Source organism: Etheostoma cragini, chromosome 15 (assembly GCF_013103735.1).
Source record: "Etheostoma cragini isolate CJK2018 chromosome 15, CSU_Ecrag_1.0, whole genome shotgun sequence".
NCBI lineage: Eukaryota > Metazoa > Chordata > Actinopteri > Perciformes > Percidae > Etheostoma > Etheostoma cragini.
In genome coordinates, this window is record NC_048421.1 from 14,568,110 (window position 1) to 14,593,281 (window position 25,172).

Genomic DNA, 25,172 nt, shown 5'->3' on the forward strand with positions numbered 1-25,172 from the left:
ACACTCGGCTGCGAACCGATCCAGAAAGTGCTGAAGGTCACAGACCGATGATGCCTTCAGGACCACATGATCTGAAAAAAGCAGCAATAAGATCCTGAGCCCACCAAACTGCAACCCCTCCCCACCCCGACTACGCCTCAATATCCTGTCCATAAATACTACACATAGGATTGGTGACAAAGCGCAGCCCTGGCAAAGGCCAATCCTCACCTGAAACGAGTCCAAGTTACTGCAGAGAACCCGGACATAGCTCTCGCTTTGGTCATACAGAGATTGGATGGCCCTAAGAAGGGACCCCATACTCCTGCAGCACCTCCCACAGTGTCTCTGGGGGGACCTGGTCATACGCCTTCTTTAGATCCACAAAACATATGTAGACCGGTTGGGCACAATCCCTCCAGGATCCTTGCGAGAGTGAAGATCTGATTCATTGTTCTACAACCAGGACGAAATCTGCATTGTTCCTCTTCAACCCGGGGTTTGACTACCGGCCGAACCCTCCTTTCCAGCACCTTGGAGTAGACTTTACCAGGGAGGCTGAGTAGTGTGATACCCCTGTAATTGGGACACATCCTACTGGCCCCCTTTTTTGAAGAGGGGAACCACCACCCCGGTCTGCCACTCCCTAGGCACCGTCCCGGACCTCCATGAGATAAGGTGATGGTTCCCGGAGAAGCTGTTGCAACAATACATAAACAAAGCAAAACTACATAATATACTAAACAGTACTAAGTAGTACAGAACCTGAGAACGGCCATGGATTGTTTTTTTAATGCACTTTTATCTCGTGATGACAATCTAATCTTTTAATCTTTTAATTTGTTATCTCGCTATAACAAAGTTTGTTTTCTCAAGAAAACAAATTAAATATTTTTGTTATCCCGAACTAACAAAGATCATTTTATCAAGATAACAAACTAATTAATGTGTTTGTCTTGAATTCAAAGTAATGCGCTGCCACAAATGGCTTCCGTACAAAGCACTATTAAATGAATTAATAAACATTTAATTACGTTTTGCAACACATTGCTAAGTTAACGTTAGACTACGTTTACGTTACATTGCTCAAACAGCCAGATATATAAGAGTTTGTCAGCCTCCCACCTGTATACAAATGGATCAAACAACTTACCGGTACTTACGGCTACAGTTGCAGCTAGTGGCACTACGGAAGCCGTTCGTGGCAGTGCATTACTTTGAATTCAAGACAAATACATTATTAATTAATTTGTTATCTTGATAAAACGATCTTTGTTTTGTCCAGATAACGAATGAATAAGTCGTTATAACGAGATAACAGTGCATGAAAAAAATCCATGGCCGTTCTCGGCTTCCGTAAAGTAGTCTACTGTCATATAAGTCAAATTAAATCATATTGCTAGAGTTAGAAATTCAAGCAAGCATGCTACCCCTATTGCTTTGGCATAGCAAGTGAAACAAGAAAGAGAAAGCAGGGAAATTGAAAAAGTGAGAACTGGTCTAGTATGGAACTAGATGCATGCAAAAAAACATTCTTATCAGTGGGATTTACATATAAAGATTCATAAAGAGATTCATCTTAAATAATCATGTAAATTCATTGCTCAGAACACCGACACATTTTTTTCCGTTAACCTGCTGATTAGGCCTCTTCTCAATGTTGGCCCATATCCCAACTGAACAGGTGCAACTGAACAGTGAGGATGATATTGATCAAGGCCATTGTGTACAAAACCCTGCTGTCCCGAGAAGAAGTCTAGACGAATAGTGAAAACATCTGTGTGGGTGGACCATAAGTGTTACTTTTGTGTGCAAAGAATTGACATTGTTCAAAGCCGATTGAAATGAAAAATATAGTTTTTTGTAAAACATTTTGGAAAAAAACATCTTAAATAGAATACAGTTTGATATATCAATAAGAAAAAGTACAATTGTTGTTACACTGCAGACTTGTGCCAAAAAAGAGTTTCAGAGTCTTAAGCAAGGCCAGTTTTACGTGGAGTGTCAATATATAAACTGGTGAATTTTCTTGTTACTGCATAGATATGTCATCTAAGGTTCAGGTCTTAGATTATCTTTAGGCAGTCAAGCACTGTTTGACTTTATTTTTATTGGCCAAGGATTTGTTTCTCAAAGTTATATATATATCTGTTTTTGTGATAGTTCTTCTTTCTACTAACTTGAACTTGGTATGGCTTGTCGATTTCCCCTGTGACTGGGATATTTTGTGTACCTGCTCACTTTTGCACTGTAGCAAAGCAGAAAAGAGTAGAAACTGTTGGAATGCAGCCATCTGTTGCTAAAAAAAATTACAATCAGCCTGAATATATTTACATTTGTCATTAATAAAGTCACATAACATTCGATCATTGTGACAGTGTAGGAGCAATGCTGTATTACTTGTCATGCAGTATAGTTTGGTGAAATGTAAAAAGTAAGCCTTTCCACTCGTTTCTCAGGTGGTTATCTCTTATACTGACATGTGCCCTACCCTAATCTAGCCCATCATAAGGAGTGTAGCAGTATGACTGTCAAAGCATTTCTGCCTTTCTCTTTCATAAAATATAACATAATAATGAATGTACTGTAGGCAAAACAGCCACTGATGTCAGAAACGTCATGCACAAATGTTTTACACACATTCCCTGCAGGGAGAAACTGAAACATTCCCCCATATCACATGGTCATGCAGCCTCATGCTAGTATAAAAAACAAACAGAATTTCTTTATGGTGAATCTGCTCAGCTAAAACAGGTAGACACTCCCTGCTTGTCCCAGATTTCTTGTTCATTTTTTAAAATCTTGAATCCCCTCTGGTTGCATGCACAGGGTTTTAAGATTGTGGCAGCACCACGAAAACTGAACATTGTGACCTTTATGAAGGTAGGGTTCATTGCAGGACTGTTGAATTAGACTTGAGCTAACAAACTTTCACTTCCAACAAGGAGTTGGTTGTCCCTCGTCTAAATATATTTCTTAACAATGGTAGAAAATCTTGAATCATGAAGGGACTGACACCATTTATCATGAATAACTGAAGTTATTTACACATTACATTCTACTGCAGCTAATGGAAGTATTTGGATAAATTGTTGTGCAGTCTACTGATGTATTAGGGGATACTTTATAAAAGTATGGCCACGATAAAAGATTGAATCTTGTCTAACTGGGGAACAACCACACTTCTGAGTTGTTCTGCTGCACCAACATTTCTCATTTGGGAAAATAAAAATAAAAGGCTGCACTAATGTTGTTTGTACTGGTCTTCTCTTACTGTCTCTCAGATGGACCCTGTCCAGAAGGCAGTGATCAACCACACATTTGGTGTCCCTCAGCCCCTCAAGAAGAAACAGATTATCTCCTGCAACATTTGCCACCTGCGCTTTAACTCAACGGTAAGAAATGTTTTAGTGGCTTTTTGCCTTGGTGTTTATGAGAAATATGGGAAGCTTGTGGGACGATAAGAGAGAGAAAGAGACAGCGTGCCAGACTGTGTGATTTACAACATAAAAGCAATCTATTCCAAAAAGTTAGACTAGTCTCAGAAAAACAAAACTTTGTTTTGTGCTATCTTCTTGAATGTTGTTTTTTGAAAATATTGCTGTCCCCCAATTACCAAAACCCGTTCACTGACTGTGTGTGTGTGTGTGTGTGTGTGTGTGTGTGTGTGTGTGTGTGTATGTGTGTGTGTGTGTGTCTGTTTGTTGTTTTGGTATGAGGGATTAGACAGCAGGGAAAGCTGTCGTTTATCAGCAAAGAGCAGAAACAATCAGTAGCCCCTGCAGGAAGCAGCATTCTCTGCTTTCCATTTCTCCCATCACCCTTAGTACACGCACACATACACAAATTCACATACTGTACACTTGCAAACATGCACACTAGAGCACACACATGCACAGAGAGAGACACACAGACAAACATCCCATGACATTTCATGCATATTCACATAAACAAATAGACAATAGTCCAGAAAGCCTTAAGACATTAATGTCTAGGCACAATAAAACACACACACACACACACACACAGTCACCCACTTTTTTTGGACTCCATCTTCAAAGAAGGGCTGAGGCACAGGAGACAGCAAACTGAGGGGGGAGAGGAGACTCAGACGTGCTCCTCACACAGTAGAGCAAATCCCATTCCCTGTCTATGCACACGACTTAAAGAGAAGTGGCAGGTCTGACTGTAGCTTTATCTGTCTCTCTGAGAGCATGAACACTCTCCTAACACTTCCTTGTACTCTCCTCAGACTTTGCTCACATATTAAAAATCAAGTTATCCTTATGCATAATGTAGGGTGACCATATTTTGATTTACAAAAAAAGAGGACACTCGGCCTGGCATCAAAACACAAATTCAGACATGCTTCTCAGAGGTTAATGAACATGTTGTATTAGGCCTCAATGGTATAAAAATAACTTATGTAATAAAATAAAATATGTAACAACCTGTAACAAGATAAAAGCTCTTTTCAAATAAATAAATGTGAGATAATGTTCTAAATATGGCCTATTCTGTGTCAGCTTCAAAATCCACCTTCCTCTTATATATCTCTTAACACCTTTTCAATGTAATAAGACGTAATAAGGTTTCTTTGTGTCCATGTGAGCTTTGAGATCTCCAGCACCTTTATTAGACAAATGTGCTAGCTTTGCACACGGTGCACTCTGCCTCCCACTTGTCCCAACCGAGAGGGTACATGAAAAGTTTTTTTTTGCAACAGAAGCTACACTTTTCGGCATTTAGTGTGCAATGCTGCTCTGCTGTCTGATCTGCTCCCTGTATGTGCTCTAACACTCTATGGGCCCTATTTTAATGATCTTAGCACACGGCGTGAAGCGCATATAGCCCCGGTGCGTTTAGGGCGGGTCCAAATCCAATTTTGCTAGTTTGGCGGTGGAAAAAAGTGTCCGTGCACCTGGTGCATGGTTCAAAAGGGTTGTACTTAGTGTCTTCATTAATTCACAGGTGTGTTTTGAGCGTAACATGCAATAAACCAATCAGAGTGTCATCTCCAATTCTGCTATAATGATGGCGGATTTGCACTGTAGCCTAATATTGTGCAATACTAAAAATTTTAAATTGTGCAGATGTTAGTTTTGCATGCTCAGATTTAAACGGTTTACAACATAACTGTCATACTAAAATTTGTGAAATCCATGAATTAAGAAACTTTTCTCAAAAACACTGATCTCATTACATTTAAAAGTGTGAAGAGATATTTAGTTGAAGCTGGATTTTGGAGCTGACATAGAATAGGTCATATTTTACACATTATTTCATATTTATTTATTAATTTGAAAAGAGCTATTATTTTGTTACTAGTTGTTACATATTTATTTTATTACATAACTTATTTTTGTACCATTGAGCCATAATAAAGCATGTTCATTAACCTCTGAGAAGCCTGTCTGAAGCCTGGTTGAATGCTAACTAGCAGTGAACAAACTTGGTCCAGTAGGTCCATTTTTACTATGTTGACATTACAGAAGTCTCTCATCAGCATTGTATATGGTACTTGTCGCGACTCCAATCTGCACTTGTCTCACATTGGGCAGTGGCAGCCTATGCTAAAAATGAAACTGGAATCAGTAACCAGTTAGCCTAGCTTAGCACAAAGACTAAAAACTGGGAAACAGCTAGCCTGGCTCGCTTCTAAGGTTACAAAATATTTCTAACTGCACTTTGAAACTAAGCTGCTTTTATGGGGAGGCGTATGCCGGACAATTTTTTAGTCAGTAACTTCTTGGAGTCTTGTCATCACTGTCAGGTTGCCAGGTAACCAGGACATTGCTACACCTGTACGAGATATTGCCTAGCACACAACCCCCCTCAAAACCACAAGGTGTCTTTTTTTTTCTTTTTCTTTTTACCAATTTAATAACAAGATGTTTTGCCGTTATTCCGCCTCGCTGTTCAGTATAAAAGATACGGACATGGAATGGAGGGACGTTGTTGTTCCCCTGTTAAGCTGGCAGCAGAGGTAGTAACAGAGCCTAACCAACTTCTGTTAGGGACAGTTGGCATGCTAGGACTACACACATATACTAAACGCCAACGCTGTTGTGTTACACGTCACTTCTTTTGCTTCCATAATGCCGGCATGCCATCTAAAATCACACATTGGGCAGCATTAATTCCAATGTTGTTGGGTTCAGTCTAAAAAACAGACTCAGCATGACGGTGGATGTTCCTTATAGCAGTATTGCGTAATCTCTGTGTAAAAGAGGCCATTAAGGCTGTTCCCCCTGTTTCCAGTCGTTATTAAAATAAAATAATAAAATAAGCTAACCAGCTGCTGGCTGTAGCTTTTAATTACATTTACAGACATGAGAAACATACATCCAACATCTCTGCAAGAAAGCAAAACTTTTTTTCTCAAAATGGCTAACTGTTTTTTTCACACTGAAGAAGACCTGAGTGGCCTGAGTGACCTCTGGTTTCCTTGGGCCTTTCTACTGTGAAACTAAAATGGATATGAAATTGTTTGAAAAAGTGTCATCATTACAGCTTTTTGCATGCTAATGTGGATAATCATCAGTTATTTCACTCATATTTTTATTTATTTATTTAAATTTTTGGTCAATGTGATAGGAGGGCATTTGTTGTTTGTGTGTGTGTGTTTAACTGAAAGCAAATGAATGATTTTGCAAGATTATTTGATGTATTTTCTCTTTTTCATCATATGTAAAATTTTACATTATGATAACATAGATAGAACATAATCAAGCTACAAATATGTATACCAGGGTGCTGCAAATATCACAGAGACAATTGTGTCTGGCAAATTTACTAAAGGCAACATTTGTTACCACCTATCTGAACGTTTAGTAATTTGAGGAGAAACATGCACCGCGACAATCAAAACAGCCAGCTCAATGATTGTTGAATTAATTAATCACACCAATTGGCAAATCCATTTGATTTTTAATATGCCTTTTTATTATTTTTGCTACAAGCAAGTCATTTTTGGGAGAGATGATTCAGTGCCATTTTAGAGCTATGGGGCGACATGTTCCACGCCCACCAAACATAATGTCTATGCACCAGATATACTGAAGTCCAGTGTTTACTTTTAGCCGTAGGATTGCTTAATCACCGGACAATGAGGGATCCCTTAGAAGAGTACTGTATCCTGCTGGCCGTCATAGTGATGTGAAAACCAAAGCTCATTTCACACCTTGTCATTCTGCCTCCACTGAGACTGAATTGGATGGAGAGACTGGTGGTAGAGAAGGCATTGGCAGAATTCGTCACATCACGCTAATCTCTGAAGCCTTTTCACAGCAGATCAGTCACACGATGAGCTGAAGTATTCAAGTTGTTTTTACAGATGCTTTGACAGCCACATTATTCATAGGTGTTCGCTATATCCCACTATTAGGCTCGCTAATGTGAAGTGTACCTGTTTAACTTCATTCTCATACTGCTAATGTTTAGATAGAGCTAATACATAAGACTGGTGGCAGTTCTGGTGCTTTTATGTGTGCCTGGAACCTTGTATCCGTGCACCAACACAGCAACTTTGCATTTATTTCTTACGGGATATGTATTGTGGATGCTCAGGTAATCAGAAATATTCCCATTTTGCTCCTACGGAAACGCTCTTTTCTTCATTTCTGTATACTTATTCCTCCCTTAGGAGCACTTGAAAGTGAAGTCCAGTCTCTTTACTCAACTTGTTTTGTCTCTTAGAATTAGCATGATTTATTTCTCTTAGAATTAAAACTGAGTAAGGGCTCGGAGCATTGCAAGACTTACCTTGCTCCACATAGCAAAACATACACCTGTTGTAAAAAAGCAATTTATTTGTAATCCTTCATCCATTAACTGAAGGAATAAAAATGTCCATATAACTCTTCTCTATAATTTGTGTTATTTGTGGAAATTTAGGTTTTTCACACTTTAGGTTTAATTTGGAACTCATTTAGCCGGGTTCTAGTTCTACTATGTTCTATCTAGGCCAGGAGCTGATGAGAGCTGATCCCTGGAGGTTGTTTTAGCTTTTAATGACTGATATCTGTATTGATTTCTCTGCTATTCCTATGTATCCACGCTTGCTCTGATAACGGGCTTTGTTCTCGGATTGAACGGGGCCGTGAGAATGATGAGAATGTGAAGGTAAATCTCGATCCACCCAGAGGGTAATTTGTGTGGACGTGTTTATTACTGCATTGCAGTAAGTCAGAATGTGTTTGCCATCTGATTTGTATTTGTGGGTTTTTGTGAGTCCTCGGATGTGTGTATGTATTGCCACACGTCTAGGATATGCAGAGGCTGACTCTCACAGTGCACATTAATCGGGTAGTTGTGGAGATGGGATCCTCTCTCTTGTTGCATATCACACATGCAATTATACCTCTGGCCTCCCAATGTGCCAGCGCTGTTATCAGGTGGAAACAGACTCTCGTCTTGTGTAAGCCTGCAATAGAGTGAATATTCAGGCGTGCATTTTAACATTTATTGCACGTGGGCTCAGTCTTTCCAGCACATAATGCATTGAGTCAAACAGTCATTTCTGCTTTTCCCTCCTGACCTGCTTTTCTCTAATTTTCCTGCAGAACCAAGCAGAAGCCCACTATAAGGGCCACAAGCATGCCCGAAAGCTCAAAGCCATGGAGGCCCAGAAGAACAGGCAGCGGCGAGCTGGGGAGGCCTCATCCATAGGAAGGGAAAGAGACCGGGAACGAGATCGGGACAGGAGCAAGACGTCCACATCCGTGGCAGCTCTTCCCGTACTCATGGATACAAGCTTAGTGGAGGGAGCAAGTACGTAAACAGAAAGTATCTCTTGATGATCACTGGATAAAGCTTCAGTTCCCACTTATACTGCATTTCATCTTTCCAAAAACCACCACTAGTCTATAGCCACCACATTCTACTTCCAAGATTGCTCCGGTGCTGCCGGAAATTTCATCGCATCACGGTCCTTTTGCCCGGATGTCTGTTACCTTCCGTATTCTTTGTGTTGGAATTTTAAACACTGGTCAATTTATGAGGACTATGGTTAACTGGTCCTCAGATCTCTGGAGGGTATATTCAGGCAGTTAGCTATCTGTCCAATCCGGGTTTTCTGTTGCATGACTAAAACAACTTTTGAAAGTACATTCCACCAAAATAAGTTCCTTGCCGGGGCTTATTTTGCAACGGCACCTGCAATGCCGTGTGAACTAGCCAAAACCTTCCTCCACAGCGCTGTGTTCTCTCACCCTCCTATCTTCACTGTATTTCTGTGCAATCAAACAATAGCAAATTCAACCCAAACTGTACTCCCTAAAACCTCTTTGACCTGTCCCTCGGCCCCTGTGCCTTGCGATAGATTGTGGACTCCGAAGCTGTGGGATTGTGAGATGTTGTGTAAAGAAGTGGGCTTGCTGAGATCGATCAAAGCCTCACTGGGGTCGTTTTTACTGCCCTTGCCTCTTAATTTCCACTGCCTGATTCCCTTGCTCTCCTATCTATCTCGGTTAGATAGAGAGGATAGTTGTAGAAGCAGAATTGGTGTATTTGTGCAGCATGAAAAAAACGACACAGAGTGGAGAGGGAGAAAAATAGTGGTGAGAGTTTTCATTTGAGGGGTTGTCAAAATAAATTTGAAAGAAATCAAAGGCACTCTACAAACAGTTCAAATGGTTTCACAATGGTGGGGTAAATATAGACATTTTAACTTTTGATAAAGAAAGAGGAGTGCATTGGTTTTCTGTTAGCAGAATTCAAATGTTGACTTTTCTATGCGGCACGCAACTTTAGCATGGAGAGCACAATTGCTTTGATGGCATGTTGACTACAGAGGGAGCACATTACCTTCTCATGTTGCACTCGTCTAGGTACACACTTTTTATTTATCTATCCAAAGTGATGGCAGTGGAAAGCAGTTTTCCCTCCCTCTCTTCTACTTTCCAACTCTATCCTCCCCTCCGCTTCCCCTGGCCAGGCAGAAGATCACTATCTGAGCAGAATTTCAAAATGTGTTTGGATGCCAGATGGAAAATCAGAGAAGAGATATAAAGGTGGTGGGAGGAGAGGGAGACAGTTTGTACTTTACCCCCAACCCCCTTACAGACATGCTTACGTGCATGTGGACACCCGCGTACACACATGCACACTTTTTGCCTTGAGCACTAAGAGTCTCCTTCAGAAAGGAGAAAGTGGACAAAAGACTGGGAGCCTGATAACACTCTCATCAAATCTCATTTTAATATTCCGCTGTTGCAAAGGGGAGCTCTGAAAGAGGGAAGCAGCAGTGGAGACAAAACGAGATGGTAAGTGGAAAATGAAAGATAAGATGAAATGAAGGAGAGAGAGAGAGAAATAAGAGAGAAAGAACATGGATGGAAAGGGGGGGGGGTCAGAGGAGAAAGAAAGTACATAAGTCATGGTTTGATGCTGTGAATAATTTTACAGATCCAAGACTATTTTGTGAGGAGGAACACTCTTTAATAAGCTCAATTGTGTGATTGGCCTAATGTGAAATTGAAATGCAGCAGTGCGAGCCAGTGGTGGCATGCACCACAATGCCAACCTGTAATGGAATAGCGCTCCAAATTAACACTGTATGAAATGAGTAATGTCTGCCATGAAACTGAATGCTGGTTGGGAGCTGTCTGAGGGTAATGCCCACACTGTCTGCCATCATCAACCAATAACGCACCTGTCGGCTTTTCCTCTGAGCTGTCTGGTTCAGAATAAACAGACTGTAGAGCAACAAGGTTAGTGTCTTCAGCGCCATTAAAATATCTACTAGCACACACAGAAGACAGCTACCATTCAAATACCCCTTTTTGACTGTGAGTTTCTGGATGGTGGAAGTGCACTTTGTCTACAATACACATAAAAAAAATGATGAATCACAAATTGCAAGTGTATTTGGTCGGGTGCCACAGTGGAATGGACCAGGTCTAGACCTTGTCACAAAATAGTTAAGAGATATAGCAGAACACCTACATAAATGTAAATGTAATGGCAATATGACCATGGGCCAGACGCAAACGCAGGACCTTGAACTGCCAATGTAAGTACTAATTCAACTTCAACACCCTTGGGGATGGCCTGTATGTTGTCAGTTTAACTACTTTAAACTATCAACAAATGTCCCATGTTGCCAAACTGTTACACAAATCTAAATTCTATCTTGTTACAGCAAAACTTTCCAGAATCTCTTACTTTCTAGAGATGTTTTGTCATATAGTACCACAACGATTCATACATAAAGGAGAGAGATACGGAAGAGCAGGGATGTTTTTCATTCCACGAAGGGCCTAAACAATCCTTATTAGCCATGTGCCGAACCAATAAAGGAAGGTGTGAGCACATAGCAAGTGATCAAGTGAGAGAGCGGCACGCTGGTGCCCAGAGACATAGGGACTGCATCAATCGTGACAAGCATCAATCACCTTCTGCTTTGATTGACTCCGCTGTTGAAACTGTCTTTACAGGGACTCTGTCTGTCACTGTAGTAATGATGATTTAAAGAGAGGATTTTCCCCCTGGGAAGTTGTTTATGTTCTGAGGCTGATTTGGATCAGCGCTTGCCGGCTAAACCGAGTGCCTGGTGTCTGTATGTGAATGCAAGTGTGTGCATTATAAGTCTGACATTCATATTCATTTGCTGAATTGAGATCTCTTCAGATGTGTTTACATTCTAAAAGTCTGTCAGATTTAATTGAACTGTTAAAACATGGATTATTATTCTTTTCATGTTAAAGAACACTGATGATTGCCTGCATAACATCGATCCAAATATCCATAATTTGCTTCTGTGTAGTTCTACCACGAGGCCCTGTTGGCACTGTCAATATGCTGGCCTTTGCTTTCATCATTTAGATAGTCAGACAACAAGTGGGACACCTAACAAGTGACAGACAAGCCTTTTTTAGAGAAGATAGTGGAACAGTCTTGTTATTTTAAACCTTTATCAGAGCCACAGGATTTTTGACTAAGAAAACAACCAATTTCACAGCTTTCTGACTGCTTGATAAATGCACCAATACTTTCAGCACTAATTTTAGTACAAGATTTAGGGGTGGATTTTTAGCTGTTAAAGTTTGGGCTTTAAAAAAAAGAGGATGTCTTGAACACAGCAGGGATAGCTAAAATGATTCTTTGCAAATGAGGTCTTTGGATTTTGGAGGGCTTTGACTCCCAACAGCCTCCATGTCTTCCTCTGAAAGGTAGGCTAAATCCATTGATCAATATCACTCCTCTCCAGAGACTTCTCAGGTGGCCCTGTCTTTCACATAAGCTTAGGATCATACCCCGCTCCCCCCCTCACCCAACAGGAGCTCAAATCCCTCAGGGGTCACTCTCATTACAGCGATGGGACTGTCTAATCTTGCTCCTATATAGTTTTTTATTTTTTTTTAAGCAGGAATGAGAGAGGAAGACCCTTATCTCCAATGATGAATTTACTCTGAGACGTAAAAGGGAAAATCAATGGAGCAGAGTTGCATAGACGAGGGTTGTGAGTGTGTGTGGGGATAAAGCGCACTAAATGAAATTGAGATATTCAGCAAGCGTAGCGCACAGTGCTCTGGGGTAAAGTGTGTGGCCCCCTCGGGAGGGCAATGGGGTGAAGGGGAGATGTGTAATGGAACTCCAGTGACTTATCGGCCCATGCCCGGCAGTCGATAGGTTTGTTTATATTGACTAAGAGTCCAGGTCCACTTGATATTTGAATGGTAAAGGAAATGGACTGGAGAAGGGAGGGAGGGAGCAGGGGAGGGAGGGAACTGATGGCATTCACTTGCCCAAACCAACACTAATCCAAATGCTTTCAAACAAAAGGCTGATACTATATCAGATAATGGCACAAAGCGAGCACTTGAAAAGCACTATATTGTTGGCTCCAATACTGCATGGCAAGAGTAATGGTTATTTGGAGTTTACTTAGCTGACTTTATATTAGCACTTAAGATGTTAGTTCAATCTAAAAAACTGTTTTGCTGATTTGACATGCAAGGAAATTTATTTGGGTTAATTTTTTTCAGACATCATGCTTAGTTGGTGTTAATATTAACTGCAATAGAAAAAGGTTATGTTTAGTGTTGGACAAGTTACTTGAAAAATGTAATCAACTGCTCATTACATTTTGGAAATGTATACATTACCAATAATTACTGAACCAAAAGGTTATAAGTTACACACTTTAGAGCACGTTCCTGCTCATTGTTTTGCTCCAAGGCACATAAAGTTACTGTTTTCATTCACTCTTACAGCTCTCATAGCATTGTTTTTGGCTGCAACAGGTAGTTTTCAGAGAAAAAGCTCTAAAAACCTACTCACACTACCTGCTCAGCACCAAATAGCAGGCTAGCTAATGATAACTAGCTGTTGCCAACTATCTGTTGAACATAGTTAATGATATTGTTGTTCCGTAACTACTGGATGTTTAAACAAGCAACTGCTAACAAGTTCCCGATATCAACTTCACAGCTTGTTTCCGCTGCCACCAAGTGGCCAAGAATTGAAATATCACAGGTTTAAATGAACCGCAGCTGATGTTATCCTTTCTACCTCTTTATGCAGGTCTTCAGTCTGACCAAGAACCAGCCAACTTGGAGGCAAAGCTTGAGGAGAGTCCCAGGAGCTCTGTTATGCTGACACCAGTATCTGAGGTTTCCTCTGTAGAGTTGGTCACCCTTTCTTCTCCTCAGATTTCGCCATCCTCACAGCTCTCAGAGACTGCCTCAGACACCAGTGCCCCTGAAGTCCCAGAGGCTATCGAGGCGGCGGGCCCGATCACTGAGTCAGGCAGCCAGGCAGACATGTCCATCATAAAGGACGAGCCACATACAGATGAAGACAAGGACCCAAAGAAGAGCAAGGCTCACCTCCATTGTCCTGTCTGTAAAGTCACAGTCAACTCCATCTCCCAACTGGAAGCACATAACAGCGGTAAAAGGCTTTTTATTAAAGGCTTTTACATTTGTCACTGGTTGGTTGAACATCTGAGCATCAAACACATGTCTGTAATATTATGTAATGTGAACCACAACAAACCTGCCAGCTCTCTACTCTCTCCACCAGGCACAAAGCACAAATTGATGCTGGAAGGTCACAGTGTTCTGCCTCGGCGCAGGGGGAAGGTGGTGGCAGCTCGTGCGGGCTGCAAGAGCAAGAGGCTGGCTAGCAAAGGCAGTGTCGGCGTGCCTAGCAAGAACTATCAGTGTGAAGTGTGTGAGATTTTTGTGAACTCTGAGACCCAGCTTAGCCAGGTAAGTGTCAAAAGAAACCTGAATTGTTTAAGCTATGTTGCATATTTATGTCTAGTCAGCCATTATATGTACTACTCACATTATGTATTTTATTGGCCATTGTGGGGGGGGAAAAACTGTTTAATTTTGAGACGAGTTGACACAAATGAATGGATGATAGCTGGTATAATCTGACAGAGAAATGGACAGAAATGTGTATGTGAAGCAATGGCAACATACCAAATTTTTAGAACCACAAAAGACATTACAACATTTTGGCTGTAAAGTATCAGAATAGGAGGTCAAAACAGCAAAAGCTATCACTGTGGGACTATGCCCTGCTTCCTGCCCAGTATATTAAAAAAAAAATTAGAAGTAGTGCAGATTTGTTAAGGCATACTATGTGCAAGTGTTGCTTACCTGATAGGATTTTGTTCAAAAGTGCACTGAAGGACTGTTGACTTTGCAGGGAAAAGCACTCCAGTCCTATCACATCAGGCAGTGGAGAAATGTTGCATATAATTACCTCTCCTCCACAGACAGATGATGTGGCCGCAGAATTAATCGGAAAACAGAACTGCATGCACGTAGTTAGTAATTACTTTACACATGAAGAGATATTACACTTTGAACTTAAACAAGACTGACCTCCAATGTTACAATTACGAAAGTGATCATAAATGATGTTCATTAAAATGATACATATGTATGATGGGATTTAAAATACTTTACATACTCAAAAAGACTTTTAATATCACCTTGGTGCACTTTTATTACGTACTTACATACGTTGGCATCAAACACAGTTGGGGATGAAATTTCTCCCCTTTTGATGTTCATTAAATACTACATCTGAGTGAAGGGATTGTCTTGAAAACTTTGCCTACAGTGTACGCTAGTGGAATATGGAAAGATACAGGATATGCTGGCATGTGTGAGCACCCAGGCTGCTTTAAAGCCTGAAATTCATTACACCGGTCTTAAATACACAACCTGTATCCCACAAGGACACAAGCCTGTTAGTACTGCATCTAGAGAAGGAGATAGCACGGCAGCCGTAGCAAGTAATGTGATGTAAATTTTTGTGCACTTCGGTTATACTCTGTGTGTATCCATTATTAATCAGCAGAAAACATTTGAAGCTGTCCCACTGTGGTACAACAGATGTTATTTAGCTCGTTGATTGTATTTCTGCTGGTCTCGGCAGCACATGAATAGCAGAAGGCACAAGGATAGGCTGGCTGGAAAACCACCCAAACCCAAATTTACCCCCCACAGCAAGAGCCAGCCAAGCACCAGCTTAGCGGTAAGTCTCAGCATAAAGACACAGACAAACAAAACACTGTCACGCAAATTTGAATGCACATACTCAAGGAATACAAACAAAACACAATGGCCTTTCTCCTACAGCAGATATGCCGAACAAGTTGCACACATATGCCAACATTGGAATAGTTTCAGTCTTGCTCGTAAACTAATGCATTTTTTAACACCAGTGTTAATTTATCTCCAGAACAGTTAACTGATTTAACCCTAGCCCCAACAGACAGTAAAGAAACACTCACAGATCTCATTAAATTGAGCTCAGGGGCTTCTATGTCTTGTTGAGGCAGCATGCTTGTGTGCCTGTACTGTCACAGAGGTTAAGCACACTGTTGTACTCAGTGAGTCCCCTACCCCTGAGACAGGTCTAAAATAGTCCTGCTCTCCTCAACTGACCAGCTCTGACAACAGCAGCCTGAATCAGCACTCCAGATTAATCACTTCTCTGCTCCTGTCGTATACACACCTCCCCATTTTTTCTTATCTTCCTCCTTCTCCTCCTCCACCATACAGAACGTGAGATGGAGTGGCTATGCAGGCATGGCTGTGTCTGCCATGAAGAAAGCGTTCAGCCAGTACAATCTCACCTCCCTCTCCTCGCAGGTCAGTGGCATGAGAGGCCGAGTCTGGGGTTTGTTTGGAGAGCTTCAGATTCACAATTTTAGGCCTGGCCACGGGGCAGGGGACTGAGCAGAGATAAAACAGAAACCATGTTTAAATTGTATTATATATAGGGATAGTTCCTAACAATTTTTTACATGAGGTGCTACCAATTTTACTCATTAAACAGCTACTCACTGTAGCTATTTCAGGGGCCACTGATTTCTGTAAGAAAAATCCAGAGATGGGAAGTAACAGAGTACAAATACTTTAGATTTTACTGTACTGTTACTTTACTGTAGGTTTTTCAGATATTTTTATTTTACTTTACTATTTATTTTTGTGCCGACTTTTTACTTTTACTCCTTACATTTTAACACGTATATCAGTACTTTCTACTCCTTACATTTTACAAAATTGGCTTGTTACTTTAGTTTCAAATAATTTTAGTGGAGTTACCGTTATTATTTTTTATACCAAATCTAATAGGATGGGAAAATATGCATTGCACTTGACGCACCACTACAAGACGCGTCAACAGATTTTGCGGCATTCATTCGCAGCAAATCATTGCGGCTTGATGGCGCTAATGTTAGCACATATTACAATGGATGGTGACATGATTGAAAACGAAGAAAATGCAGATCCCAGAGATTGGGCAGACAAGCAGGAATACATTCCCAATCATCCTCGGCCTTATCTGAGAGAGATGTTTGAGAAAGTATGCATCAAGAACGACTCCTGGCTTATGTGCTGCAAATGTGCTTAAAGTATGGGGAACTTCTTATTAATTGTCTGTTTAGTAATTCATATTTCATCCTTTTTTATTTTCCAGAAGACATATTTGAGCACACATTACAAACATACATTTAGATTCCTATAAATGTTAAGGGGAAGATTAACAAAGAGAAACTGAATCTGTGAATGCTCACAGAATCACAATTGAATTTGTATCTTGTAACGCAGTCAGAATTTTATTAACCAATCCCAGTCTCTGTCACGATAATCATATATGTGTTGTTTTAGGGCATCCATTTAAAATGTAGCCAATGGCACATAAAGAGCCTTTTTCCTTGTCCACTGAAGTTTCTCAGATTGCACTCTAGTACCATTTGTGTGGTCCAGGTAGCTTTCCATAAAAAATGGTTGTCTTTCGCAAGGTTACTTTTACTTTTATACTTTAAGTACATTTCCAAGCCTGTACTTTGTTACTTTTACTTGAGTAAAGGAGTGAAATCAGTACTTCTACTTTCACCAGAGTATTTTTTTTAACCCAAGTATCTGTACTTCTACTTGAGTACAGGAAGTGAGTACTTTTGCCATCTCTGGAAAAATCCTATACATGTTTTCCTATTGACAATGTTACATGCAGAAATAGAATGAGAGTAGAATGGAAATTCCCATTCAAATCAACTGAACAGGATGGTCACAGAGAGGGTCAGAGTTGCTATTGCAACCATTGAACTGTTACCTGGCTAACTTCCACATGAACTTCCGTATTAACCGACCTGTGGCAAGTCGCGGATTCATTGAGGTGAGGTTTTGTGACAAACAAGCAGTTGAGTAGTACAAAGCATGGACAGGCATCTTCTGTCATTATGTCGGTTGTCTTTCTGCCAGAGAGGAATTTACGATTGCTGGATTTAATTGCTTCAAATTTCTATTGGTAAGTCATCGAATTCTATTCATTAAATGATAGGCCAAAACAGTGCTCTCAAGCTAGAGAGTGTGACACATTTCAAGGCCCCATTGATATGTGTTGTCACCATTACAACTTAAAACAATTGCCATTTTCTCTTGAACTAGTCAAATGACCACGCTAAACAGTCCAATGTCTCTTCTAGTTTCATTCTATTTCTATGGTTACTTAACTCACACGTTTTGCCATGTGGTTCCATATGTGGTTCCTAAATAAAAAGTCAAAGGTACAAGGCTGTTGATAGAAATATTTCAGGGGAGAAGGTAACAATGACAACTACGGCTCTTCTATTAAAAAACATCCAATCACTCACAGAGCAAACAATTCTGTTACAGGTGCAAATAAAAAGAGGAAGAAGCTAAAGATTACACTGTTGAGAAAACTGATAATACACTCTGCCGCTTAAATTAATTTTGTGTTTGATTCATAGTTCATTTTTGATTAATTCAGTAACTAGGACGTTGAGTTTTGTTCACAAATTCAAGAACAATGCTTTTTGATTTTGCTGCTGTATAGCAGTGGCTGCTGAGGCTCATTGGTAATGTAGTATTTACCAAATTGACGGACAAGGCAGCCCCCTGCTTCTATGTTAAGTAATATTAACGGTAGCTTTTAAAGAAAATCTTGTAAAGTAAATGGTTATATACTAAAGCCTGACTGAAAAAAGCTAATGTGTGTCCATACTGTAGTCTTAGCATTAGCCTCTTATGTATATCTGTCTGTGAGTGTTGCAACAAGCTATCAGGAATCCAGTTGTGTGTGGTATTTAGTATGGAGCAATGTATAAAATATGCATTCCTCTATGTGTGCAAACAAGGGCCACAAGTTCAGGAAGCTTGTAGTGTGTTCTTCTGTGTTCTTCTCTCACTTTTCACCATCCCCCCTACTGTCCTCTCCAGACCAAACTGGCCTTGCAGAAGCAGCTGACCAAGAGCTTGACAACTGGCTTCCTTCCCAGCCCCCTCACCCAGCCAACTCTGTGCACATTGGCAACTAACCCACTGGCTCTGCGCCACCCAGTGGGCACCACCACCTTCATCCAGACCCCCTTCCTGGGCCCTGCACTGTTTCGGCCAGCCCCGGGGCCACTGCGGGCCACACACACACCCATCCTCTTCTCCCCCTACTAAAGACTTGATCCACGTCCCCTTTGAGCTCCATCCTTGTCCCTTTACCAAACCCCAGACCCTCCTTTAGTGTGACCCACATGACAAAGGCCACACGCAAACTATGCAGCCCGCCTGACTTACAACCGAAAGAGTGCACAAGTCCGGATGCTCAGGAGGCCATTAGGCCTGAGAGCTGTTCCTATCATAAAGGCCAATATCCCCCATCATGCCTTCTTTCTGTTCCCTTTATCAAGACCTACGGAGCAGGACTGGCCTCCAGACAGTTACTGGTGCACAGAGGCCACTTTTATAGCCATTACATGGGTCAAACTGGTTTGGATTATGGATATTATTGTGTAATTTATTAGAGAACAAATGTAGACTAGATGTATGTTTAGTGTGGTTGCCACAAAAGAAGGTCCCTTTACTTGATGCTCTTTTAAAACATTTTAACTTATTGGTTTGGGGGTTTTATGAAAAGTGGGTGGAGTGGGTGGGGGCAGCTGAACATGAGGCATCCACCTGTATGGATGGGCAAGCCGGTCTAAGTGCTCAGTGTTTTCAACAATCAAGCTTAAAGGACTGTCTGAGGTCAATTGCTGTCACGTTTCATCTCGAATGTGGCAATTATCCAACAGTCCTGTGAGTGGTATGTCAAGCTATAACTACATCCCATATATTAAAACTTGTCAGCATCATTTTGCACCTCTGGCTGTTTCCCAGAGATCTTAACTCGTACAAATGAAAACTTCTATCTGAGTCACAGCCACATCAACCGCCCTCCAGATTTTTTCCTTTCTTGTATCCCTGTATATGTAGGATTAAGCACTCATTAGATCCAGTAAAGGTCAGCATGTCAACTTGACTTTGTTTCAATTTGTAAATCTGTTTTCAGAATTATTTGTTCAGTACATCATTGATGCAATGCAACTTGAACATTATGTTCTTGCCAAGCTAGCGGCATGAAAACATTTTTGCAGCCATGGATGTCTTACATTTGCAAAAGGCCATTATTGCTTTCCCCTCGTGACTGCTATTTTTCTTTTCCTCCCTCCTTTACCCCGCTGTCACCTCGCTGTTGCCCTTGATTTTCTGTGGCATTATCTCAGCATGAGATGATGATGATGAGGAGCACGCACACACAATTACACACATAATGAAAACACAATGGATAACTTGAAGACTTGATGGGATTTTAGAGCTCAGTGAAAGTTTGGATGACAGTGGGTGGGGAGCTTAGCCAATTCTTGATTGACATCCTGTTGCGGTGTCTGCGCACAGCGTGGGAAGGAACAAAGCACAGTGCCATGGCAACCACATTAAAAGCACCTTAAAAACTGATTTAGTTACAAAAGCAATGAAAATTGTGTTGATATTCGCCTTTGTTTTGCCCTAGGTGTGTTTTTACAATCCCATGTCAATTTCATTTGAAAGAAAAAAAAACTATCAGGCGAGAATGATCACATTATGGTTTATCCATAACTAAGACAAGTCTCCTATATAAAGCAATACATTCAGTATGTTTATGTTTATGATGTGTTTCCAGTGTGTTAATGGCTTTATCTATTCTATACTGTACACAACTGTAACAATGTATTATGTGCTCCAACACAGCCAAGGGCCAAGTCTGAATTGTCAGTGAAGAGTCATTTGAAATAAGGGGTTGTCCTGTCAGTGCTGCCCTTGATGCTTGACGCTTATGGTCCATCTCCACATGTTGTGACTCTGGGCTGAGCCGTTCCATTTATAGCTGCTCTCGCGCTGCGGAGAGGGTGCTTCAGCGCCATATGACATTGCTGTTCTACTCTTTAGTGGAGAACTTTCGTATGACTTCCACTGAGCAAAACATTGTTACATCAGAAACACGTGTTTGGGATAAGTGTCACAAGCGCAACATCAACTGTCATATTGCTGTTCATGCCCGTCCTGTGTGCTGTCCCCCAACCCCTTCATCACCACACAGGATATAGCTACTGACACTTAACCCTCCCTCTGCCAAAATGAACGGTTGCCAAGGTATCATAAGAACTCAAATTGTACGCATCCTCCTTCCTTCATCACTCACACCAAAGTGTGGACTCATAAATTACAGTAATGGAGCAAATCCTATGCATTTCTCATTGTGCAATATGTAAAGTCGTCTGTGATGCAGCAGTGACATCTGTCGTAAAAACCCTGTAATTGCCATCTAGTACTAGTGCTTCTACAAAAACTTTGATTATATGTACATTTCTGTTTGAGGACCCCCAAGTCTTTCTGGGTAAGCGAGGCCATACTGATGTGATTCTCCCCAATCACACTACTCAGTGAACCAGCCAGCCTTTAATCTTCACTGTTTGTTTGTTTGATGAGTGGGAACTCTGACCTAAAGAACTGAAACTTTCTTAAAATAAAGAATCTAGAGAAGGCAAATTATATGTAGAAATCATAGAGTAACTATAGAGGTTGTATCAGAGTTATTGTTATCTGTATCATAATGACCTGCTATCATAGAAGAGAGTAGATTATGTTATTGTAGGCTCTGTACGACATACAGTGGAGAGTAAAAAAAGCTTTGCTTTCTGTCTTTTTTTTTGCTTATTTACATGGGTTTTACTGACATGTTTTTTTAAAGTACAAGAGAAAATATTTTAAACCATTTTTTTTGAGTGAGCTTTTTTTCTTCTCCTTGTTGACGGTGACTGAATTATTGATGTAATTCAAGGCCTTTTTGGACAATATTCTAAAGTCACATTAGACAGGCCTTCTCAGGGGTGACAGGTTGAGCAAATGCTAACATGACCATCCATTCAGGGTATCCCTCCACAGCTCTCTAGAGAGCAGGAAACACTGTACACATGGATGGATTGACAAAACACTTACAGTGCTGTACCATAGAGAGGACAAAGGATGGATTTTGGAAAATAAAGCTTTTAGAACTTGTAAAGAATGTTTTTTGTGTGTGCATGTGTGTGTATGTGTGTGCGTGTGTGTGTGTGTGTGTGTGAGGCAGTACTTTGACTCAGATTAATATTTGAGCAATAACAAGGTGTGTGAAGAAAGAAGGTGAAAAAAAACTCAAGCAGATGATTGATTTCCCTTTCTTTGATCGAATAATCTTAAAATCTTAAAAAAGTTTTTTAAAAATACTAGTTAATAAATCAGTCAAAACTGAGTCAGGAAATAAAAACAGATTGTACTGTATATGGGATCCTGAGTTAGAAGTGCAGAAAGAGAAGGCTACTCTGAAAAGTGCGCAACACCCTCGCAGCATCTGTTCACGTGGCAACCCCCAGATACTCATTTTACAGCCATTTTACAACACAACTTTGTGACAGCAGCGCTGGTGTTTAGCCAAGACACAACGGTGATGGCAAATGGAAACAAGTGGCTGAGCTCTGTTGCATCTGTGGCACACAGAGGAGTGATAGAATAACATACCTGAGTGCTAATGTGGTTTAGGGATAGCTAATTTCCTTCATCTACAGATGAGTCTCCACAGATGGCCATTCCAGAGCCAACTTCGACACTGGGAAACAGCAGAGGAGCATCTTCATGCATCATAAAAGACTTTGTATCTCACCAGATAACTGTGCATTTAGCTGAGTTAGCGCTGTATTAATTTTTCCAGTTTTTTTGTTTATATGAAGGAGAGACCTTGGATTATTTATTGATGTCGTCCTCTTACACCAGTCCGTCTTTTGTGGAAACAGTAGATAAGCACAGCATCCAAGTCCAGCACCTCCTGTGGTTCCTATTAAAGGGAAGCAATTGGATCCCCAGCACTTACTAAAGCCAGTGATATGGCAGAAGGACATGATGCCCTTGCTAAACTGGGACACTGGTGTGTATCTGCTGCATTGATCCATTATCTTATCTGACTCCTCTGCATTGAGGCAGTGACACCCTTATCTCCTGTTGTGGTGGTCAGCGGCCCAAGCTCCTTACTCAGAAGTCACCCCTTACAAACAAAGATTGTGCGTGTGTAATTGAAAGCAAATGGATAAGATTTATAAGATGGAGAAAATACAGCGTAAAGACATGACCAGTTTTTGTGGAGCCACATTTAGCTTACTGTTCATTGTATGTTAACTATCATGACTTATAATGTAACATAATGTCTAGTGGAAAAAGATATTCATTTGATCAAAAATAACAGTAGCACGTTATTTTACAGTACAATTAATAGTTAAAATCTGGTGTAATTAGCAGAAACCTCATAGTAACTGTGTTTAATATCATGAAGGTATGTCCAAACTTTAATGTATTTAGTATTTGTTCAACATTCATATTTTGTATTTGTATTTGTTTTGTACACAAAATGCATAGTTACAATAATGTACATTAATTATAAGATATGTATTAACTTATGTAGCTTTTATTTTAATAAACATCAAATAATAGACAATCTTATTGTTACACAGTAGATACTATAATTGTGAATATGAAAACCTTATTACTTCTTTTAATGAGTAACATTAAATTACTATTTCAGAACATTTATATACAATTTGATTTCAGTGAAAACAAAACGATAAATGATAAAAACTTTAAATGTTTTAGTGTTTAATTCTATTCTGCTGCTGATTTTAGTTTCAGTTTTGCATATTTGTTTGCATATTGGAAAATGGTATTACATAAAGTGCCTTGTGCCAATTGTGCCTAGTTATTTTATTTTGGAAATTCATAAGCACACTGCAGTGATGTTGTAAATACAATTTTTATTTCTGTTGCAATGTTCCATAGTAGTAACTACAGGTCAGTCATTTTTGGGGGAGAATAAACTGCATGAATACATTTCAATTGCAACTATGGAGTGAAATTACACAATATTTTCACATTTGTATATACCCTTCTCATTATTTATTGGCACTCACCACAGATAATTACCATTTTGTAAAAACAGTGCAGAATTATCAGGAAAATACTTACTGTATGTATTGTAAAGATATTTACAATTACACAGTACTGATCACATATTAAGCACCAGGCAATTACTGCACTGTAAAATACAGAGCCATCATTATTGTTGCACTGATGCTGCAAATGTCTATGTCAGGTCAAAGAAGAAGAAAAAAGATGAGAGAAGGAGACAGATAGTTGAGGTAAATCAATTTGCTTTTTCAGCTTTTACAGTGTCTTCATTTAGTCACTTTATTGATCTTAAATTGTGTCTTTCTATTGACTGGTAGGAGAGAATGTGTCAACATGTCCCCTTGGATAATGTCAGCAATTTCAAACACTTTCTCTCTGAATGTACAAACTAAAAGAAATGACTATGATCTGATTTTTTCACAGTTCAGAATGCCTTCAACATGACTTATCCCAGATTAAACCCTTTGCTCTCAAATGATCTGTCTCAGAGGCTCATGGGCAGTCAGCATGACAACTAACATTTGACTTAACTGATGGCTTGAGGGCAGTTGGTATTTCCAGCCCACAGAAAAAAAGCCTGAAAGCACAGATTACAAAAGTGGCACCGCCTTTTAGACTGTATGTGTTCACTCCTGTGTGGAATTGTTTTGTTAATCGGACGCTTCATGATGGAGATAATGCAGCAGCTTCCAGGAAGATGGTCTATTTTCTCTTCGCAAAAAAAAGAGGGTGTTTGTGTGTGTGTGTGTGTGTGTGTGTGTGTGTGTGTGCGTGTGTGTGGAGGGGGGGGGCATGGGTCCCTGGGAGAGCTGGATGCTCAGCTGCAGTTTTGACGTGAGACACACTGTCAGGCAAGAGTAAAGGGGTATTATTGCTAGCAACACAAGGGCATTGCCTTGTTGCCCTGTGAGTGTAAGGAGCAAGTGTGAATTTCTCCTTTGTGGTCAGTGTAGTCTGAAAGATAGTTCATAAATCACACAGGCAAGTGACAAATCGATCCCTCGCGCTGGCGCGCACACAATGTGTATTTCACGTTTTCACGAGAAATTACACAGAAAGACTTTGACAGGAGAAGGTATAGACAACTTAAAGGAGTCTCTTCCATGCTGTTTGAACTTGGAGGCGCACAATTAACACCACTGTGTACTGATACAATTACTGAACCATTTTCAGTGAAGTAACCTCAGCACGCTGGCTTTATTACATAGTCATTAAAAAGAACATGATTGAAATGAGATGGTACATAATAGCACCCCCTGGGAAAAACTAAGGTGAGTGTAATATCATTTCATAAATGTTCCACTTGAGGTTTTCTCATTATCTTGCATTAAACTCTCCAGTCAACATGCCTGTGTGGAACTAGGAGATCATTACATAACAGTTTTAACTACCACTCCTAAACTGCTATATATA

General features: G+C 40.3%; 1 protein-coding gene across 5 annotated transcripts in view; it reads left to right on the forward strand.

Moving 5' to 3' along the window:
- Positions 1–21,831, forward strand: part of znf385c (zinc finger protein 385C) — a 147,646-nt gene extending 125,815 nt beyond the window's left edge. For all 5 annotated transcript variants that reach the window (XM_034894810.1, XM_034894811.1, XM_034894813.1 and 2 more), the window contains 7 exons: positions 3,264–3,374; positions 8,544–8,751; positions 13,507–13,875; positions 14,008–14,195; positions 15,382–15,480; positions 16,011–16,100; positions 18,696–21,831. In XM_034894810.1, the coding sequence (XP_034750701.1) occupies positions 3,264–3,374; positions 8,544–8,751; positions 13,507–13,875; positions 14,008–14,195; positions 15,382–15,480; positions 16,011–16,100; positions 18,696–18,926 (1,296 nt within the window). In that variant the 3' untranslated portion in view covers positions 18,927–21,831. The remainder of the gene's footprint in view (positions 1–3,263; positions 3,375–8,543; positions 8,752–13,506; positions 13,876–14,007; positions 14,196–15,381; positions 15,481–16,010; positions 16,101–18,695) is intronic.
- The last annotated feature ends 3,341 nt before the right edge of the window (positions 21,832–25,172 follow it).